Source organism: Montipora capricornis, chromosome 1 (genome assembly GCF_036669925.1).
Source record: "Montipora capricornis isolate CH-2021 chromosome 1, ASM3666992v2, whole genome shotgun sequence".
NCBI lineage: Eukaryota > Metazoa > Cnidaria > Anthozoa > Scleractinia > Acroporidae > Montipora > Montipora capricornis.
In genome coordinates, this window is record NC_090883.1 from 14,306,344 (window position 1) to 14,312,805 (window position 6,462).

Below are 6,462 nucleotides of genomic sequence, written 5' to 3' on the forward strand. Positions count from 1 at the left end.
GTGATGATGTAATCACGATCATAGCAATATCATTTCCTGTAACAAATGTGTTTTTCGTTATGAAATGCCTCATCAATTGCAAAAACAAAGCGAAAACAATGGCGATCGATACAACTGCTGTCAATAGTATTTCCCGTTTTAGTTCGAAAGTTTGTTTCTCATGTTGTAAACTTTGTTTGTCCCTTATTTGATCTCAAATCCAATGAGCAGTACTTCCTTTATTTCCTTTATGAAATGCCACATCAAAAACAATTACGAGCGAAACAGTGGTGATCAATACAATTTCTGTCAGCAATATTTCCTCTTTTGTGAATCAAACTGAATTAGTTCGAAGGCTTTTTTCTAAGTTTATAAACTTTGTTTGTCCGGCCTTAAGTGTATTTAATCTCAAACCCGACGAGTAGTGCTTGAAAAAGTGATTAATGTTTGACAGCAAAACTTTCATCATGAAAAAATTGTAACTTACGAGAAAAATACCATTTAGTCACTCAAGGTCAGCCCGCGAAAATTTTTCAAAGGTGTTTTCGAACCCTAAGAGGCGGCTACAAAGGAGTTGGTGTCGTTTTTTTATTAGTGATGCTCGCGAATCGAAAATCTGCTTGTTAAAGAAAGAGGCTCAATTCACGGAATATAGAGTTTTCGTTTCTCTTCCATTTTGCCGTTCACTTGATATTCACATGACGTCGCATACAACTTCCGCTAGAATTGTTATTCTTGACGTAAAATAATTTTCCGCAAAACGCCTGCAAACTCTTTTCGTCACAAGACAACATGTCATTAATCACTTAAGATTGTATATTAATGAGCAATGGAACAAAGATAATTCTCCAAAAATAACCAACTTATGAATAAATGACGTCAAAAGTTGACGAAATACTCACTGAAGCGTATTCAATGAGTTTTCGTGAGACTTATAAAATAGTTTTTTTTTTCACAATGATTGTATCTCACTAAATGCGATGTTAAAGATCAAGCAAACACATTTTTGTCAATTGTGAAGGACCTTATGCAGGACTTGCATGACCGACCGAATTTACAAGGTACGCATCAAAAGTCATTTGCCATACAAGGTAAATCTTTAATTTCACGAGCTCGGCCATATAGATTTTTTTTTTCTCAAATGATTTCATAGCCTTGAGGCACTAGAATTTAGCATCGTTTCAGATAAGTACAGTGTATTCGCTCCCGAATCCGGGTCATGCTCCTTAATAGTTTGAAGCCAAAGATTGTATTTTGAAACCCTAGGCTGTATTCTAAATTTTATTCGTTGATCCGAATGATTGTATTACACAATTACAAAATTCACTTGAATGCGCTCCGCTAAAACGAATTTGCGTTATTTGAATGAAAGGGTTTTCCGAATGGCTGCAGGTACATGTGCACTCGACGAAGCTTAATCAATTCATTTTTTTTTTTAATTTACACTGAGTGAACTTGAAAGGATGAATTAGGAAGCCGATAAAGTTCACATCGCACAAGTAGTCAGCTTTTTCTTTTTGTTGCTGCTTATTTTGGTACATGGTTTATGTTCAAAGTCCTGATTATCCCATACTTCAAATGAGGGGCTCGAGCTTCTTTGTGATAAATTCAGTGGTTTATGTTGTTTTTTTATCAATAGCGGTATTCCCGCCAAAGGCTATGCAACATTTAACTCACGCAAACTTGGGGAGCCAAGAGTGAATTAAGAACCGTGACACCTCTTTCTGTCTACGAAAATAGGCACAGATGTACTCTTGCGTTAGGAAGATGGCCAAATGTTGGAATTCTTGTTCTATGCTAGAATTTAGTACAAGACGTACATTAAATTGTAATAACCACTTCCTCAAGAAAATGAAGAGTCATCGAACTCAAAGATAGCCATTACCAACGCAATGAATTGAGCGATTTTTTTTATCTGCAGAAATTTATCTTCTGGAAAGTTATTCCGACACAAGTTCGTCATCGTGTGTACATCCATTTTGCTCAGACAAATCATCTTTCACATGTGCGCTTAGCAAACTTACTAAGCATTCATTATTATCGATCTATGTGAGGTTCTTAATTCACGCTACATACTCGACTCTGGTACTTAAAACTGCTTGCAAAGATATTGTCGGATGCCACGTTTTTTTTAAGCCAATAGCCACAGAGGATTTTACGATCCAAAGTATTTTTTCTTTAAAGTTAATTACATGCCAGGAAAGTTATGAAGTGTTCACAACAACCCAGGGCGGAAGCTATCCTTGTAGTTCAGCAGGTACTATAGCAACAAAACTGCTGTCAAACAGTTTCTTGTATTGCGATTTTCTCACTCAAGTAGAGTTTTCTGGGGTCTAGGGGGAAGAGGGTCTCTCGTGAAAATGACGAGTTAGACGGTGCTTCTCACCTAATATCGAAATCAGGATTTCATATTGTCGTGTTCTCTGCGGGGGCGGTCAACTTGACCACCGGCTAAAGATTTAAGGGAAGAATATCATTACGTCTGTAGCCATGCTTAGGTTCAGATACTATAATTAGATAAAAAAAATGTTAATGTGTAAGATAACCAAGACTTTCCGAGAGGGCAACAACCATAATTTTAACATTGTTAAAAAAAAAGACTAAACTGAAATATAAACTATAGACTACCGCTGAGGTTGGCTTAAGCGTTTACGTTACTCGGGAAAGAACTTTGTTGACTTCGTTCGCACGCAAAGACTTTTGAACTCAAATATGATGAGGCCCACGGTTTTTTGTGGGCGTAAAAGCGAAAAACAAACCTCGTAAAGCGTAGGATAAAAGCATAATGAGACTTCAGCTTCTTATCAACTGAGTTAAAATTGGTAAATTGACCATTGTAAAGAAATTCGAAAGCTGACGTTTCGAGCGTTAGCCCTTTGTCAGAGCAAAGACTGGCGAACGCTCGAACGAAGGTTGCTCGAAACGTCAGCCTTCGAATTTCTTTAAGGTGGTCAATTTACCATGTAAACTCAGTTGATAAACCCATTTCTGTGTTTCAATTCACCAACGAGACAGTATCACAGTTACTTTTGAAGGTAAACCCCTTTATCAACTCCAACTACTTCACTGAAGCAGTTTGTAATTAGTAATGAAATTCTGCAGGGGACTGAGCAAGGCTTGGGGGTGAATAGAGGTTAGGGCAAATCGGCCAAAGCATTGGCTAGGACGGTTAGGGTTGAAGTTAGGGTATGGATTATTTGGATAATCAGAAATAATCAGTGCTTCAAGCCCTGAATTTTATAATTGACTTTGCCAGTTTTATTTGCATTTGTATTCATACGCCAGACGGCTCTGATCAAGAATATTTGGTTTTATTTTTTTTTAAATCGACTTCGCCAGTTTTATTTGCATTTGTATTCATAAGCCAGACGGCTCTGATCAAGAATATTTGGTCTTACAATTAAATGCAAAACGTTGCAAACAGATAAGGTACTTTAACCCGTGAAAGTGATCACGTTTAGTTGATGCATGTAAATTGTTAAGTATTTTATCCTTTGGAAGAGTGAATACAACGCAGCCGTAGTGGATGAAAACTTTATTACTTTAAATTTGCCTGTTAGACCTGCTTGTAACGAGTGGAATTGCGTTTTCTTCACATGCTCATGAGAGATTGATGGAAGGGAGTTGGTTAATTCTGCAAACAATACAATAATTATTTCGGAAGAACAAAAGTTCAAAGAATGTATGCATGTTGCTATTGTTTCCCAGGCGTTGGAGTCCTACATTGAAGCTCTTACTGAGCTATGTGAAGACTTGACTTTTCTCACGATTTACCCTGAAAGCTTGAAGAGTCTCTATTCTTCTCACTCGTTCAAATCCGTCTGAAAGATTCTTGTGTGTTCTGCATGTAGCCTTTTATTTTCAACTGTCCGGTCATTCACAAATAACTGACAGAGGCGTCATTCTCTGCTGAATACATGTAGTTGCTTGACAGCTGTTATTGTTCCATTGTCATTTAAGGTATTTGCAATTAATTGATCGGGCTCTGTATATTTAACCAATTGTTTCCAAGGGAATTAAATTTTGCTTCAGTCTTTTTACGTCTATTTCCGTCATAACGGTTCATAGATATATTGGGATGGAGGAAGTCTCAGCACCGTATACCAATCTAGGACGGTAAAAGCATAATGCTGTGACGACTGAAACTTTTATAGTGGCTACGTAAGGATGGCTACACTTGAAGTGAGCTATAGCTGATCAGTCATTTTCACAATTAATCTTGACGCAGTTTTTTCCACCATGTTTGCTCACCTTTCAGTAACTAAGAAAGAGAAGGACAGTTTTGTGGAACCAATGCCTTCGGCTATGGATGATCAGTGGTCTTCTCCCAAATTCATAACTTGTCCAGACTGTGGAGAGAGATACGACAACGGGCATAAAAGAAGGCTTATTGATACATGCGGCCATCCGAGGTGTTATTCATGTCTGTTCGACGACAAACCTTGCCCCTTATGCCAAAGTAAGTATTATGCCTTAAAACAGGCTTCATTGAATACGTTAATATGACTTTCTTGGAAACTTACAGGACGGCTCCATTTTAAGTCTCTGGTAACAAGTGTCTGGATCGAAGATAAATGTTTTACCTGTTAGTTTTGTTAAAGATGGCTGACAGTCATCGAGACTGTCAACACGAAAGATAATTTTGTATTGGACTATGCTAAATGAACAAGTAAACCTGGCGAATTTCTACAACAGTAAATATTTTGATAGCATGGAGTTCTATCGAACAGATTATCGATGTTACACGTTCAGCTCTGTTTTGTCCTTAGCTTTGTTTAATGATGTGTTCGTTTATTGCTATCGTTATATGTGGAGACCTTGCACTATTCAACCTTTTTTGCCGCTTCTGTGTTAATGGTCATATTTGGATCCATTTAATAATTCACTGACAAACACATCTCTTTGACTTTTTGTAATTTTCATCGGCAAATGTTTACACGTGATTCTTGTAATGAACCAAGCCGTATTGTTTTGCTTCCATTTGAATTATTGCACAGATTAAAACGGCATACTATCCCCCGAAAATTCTGGTCTTCGTGTAAAACAAGCTATGGTTGTTTCGTCCATTTCAAGAACTTTTCTTCACTAGAAAAGAAGCTAAGAAGCCCTTCCTTCCGTGGAAGGAAAGTGCCTATAAATATAATTTTCCCCATATTCTAGTTTGTTTACAATCAGTGTGAAAAATTACAAGCGAGACAGAATGTTGAGTAAAATTGTTTGCATTCCAGATATTGTCATTTGTCGTAGTTCACAGATAGTGATATTGCTTTTTGATAAGATGGACGGCGTAGTCATATCACGGAGAAGAAATGATAAACTCGCCTGTGTATAAATGTAGAACATTCGATTACCGTAAACAATAACTCCTTCCGAACTTTACGTGACGATTTGAACATCAAATTGTTATGCTTCATAAATCAGTTATTGCTTTACGTAAACTCCACCATTACAACAAAGACAGGAGCCGGCCCATAGGATTAACCGCAAGAAAACACAGTCATCATCCGCTTTGAATTTTAAAAAATCTATTGCAATCTAATCCAAGCATCGCTTGGATTAAACTCTACTGAAAAAATTAACCATCTGGCCCCAGTTGTTCAAACGATGGAGAGCGTTATCCAGCAGATAAACACTAGCAAAACCAATTGAGTTATCCAGTGGATAGTGTGATTTATCCGGCGGATAGTGCTATCCATCATTTGAACAACTGGGGCCTGATCTATAGAGATTGGTATGGGCCGATTTACACGACACGATTTTGTCGCATGCGACAAGTTCACGACAGGCCTACGACATGACTTTACGATTGTCGCAGCGTTTTAAAACATGTTTTAAAATGCTGCGACATTTCTGCAGACGTACACAACAATCGTATATCATGTCGTGGGCCTGTCGTAAGCTGTTGTCGCATGCGACAAAATCTTACCGTGTAAATCGGCCCTATGAAATCAGACGATGGCTCAGAGAAAATTGTTTTGTCAAATCGATGCTGATGGGTCGGTTACGTCTTGCGAGTACAGAACAAAATGTGGAAGAAGCAAATGAATATCTCTTAATGTTTTCAATAATGAATTTAATGCGGGAAAACAAGATAGAATATCCACTACAAAAATTGCCCATCGCTGCCACTGCCCAGGTGATATGGCTGTGCGTATGCGTAAGTGCCGCAGACCGTAAGTAGGGAAAACGTTAGTCAGTTATTGCTCGGAATACTCGGTGCGGCAAATGGACAACAGAATTACGAGGCGGTGATTTCATTGGCTAAAAGAAATTCGCTTGACCCCTTAGAGCAATACATTTCACCTCCCGATTTACACGGTACGATTTTTGTCGTATGCGGCAAGCTCACGACAGTCCTACAACATGACTTACGATTGTCGCAGCGTTTTAAAACATGTTTTAAAACGCTACAACATTTTTTCTGACGTACACAACAATCGTAAACCATGTCGTGGGCCTGTCGTAAGCTGTTGTACCGTGTAA

General features: G+C 38.1%; 1 protein-coding gene across 5 annotated transcripts in view; it reads left to right on the plus strand.

The window, feature by feature from the left end:
- The first annotated feature begins 906 nt into the window (after positions 1–906).
- The window catches only part of LOC138058584 (uncharacterized), a 12,756-nt gene continuing 7,200 nt past the window's right edge, over positions 907–6,462 (plus strand). Inside the window, exons 1-2 of one of the 5 annotated variants that reach the window (XM_068904297.1) lie at positions 907–1,040; positions 4,238–4,438. In XM_068904297.1, the coding sequence (XP_068760398.1) occupies positions 1,007–1,040; positions 4,238–4,438 (235 nt within the window). In that variant the 5' untranslated portion in view covers positions 907–1,006. Of the gene's footprint in view, positions 1,071–3,983; positions 4,162–4,237; positions 4,439–6,462 lie in introns of those variants that run through there. The other 4 variants (XM_068904291.1, XM_068904303.1, XM_068904437.1 and 1 more) reach the window with 4 other exon arrangements.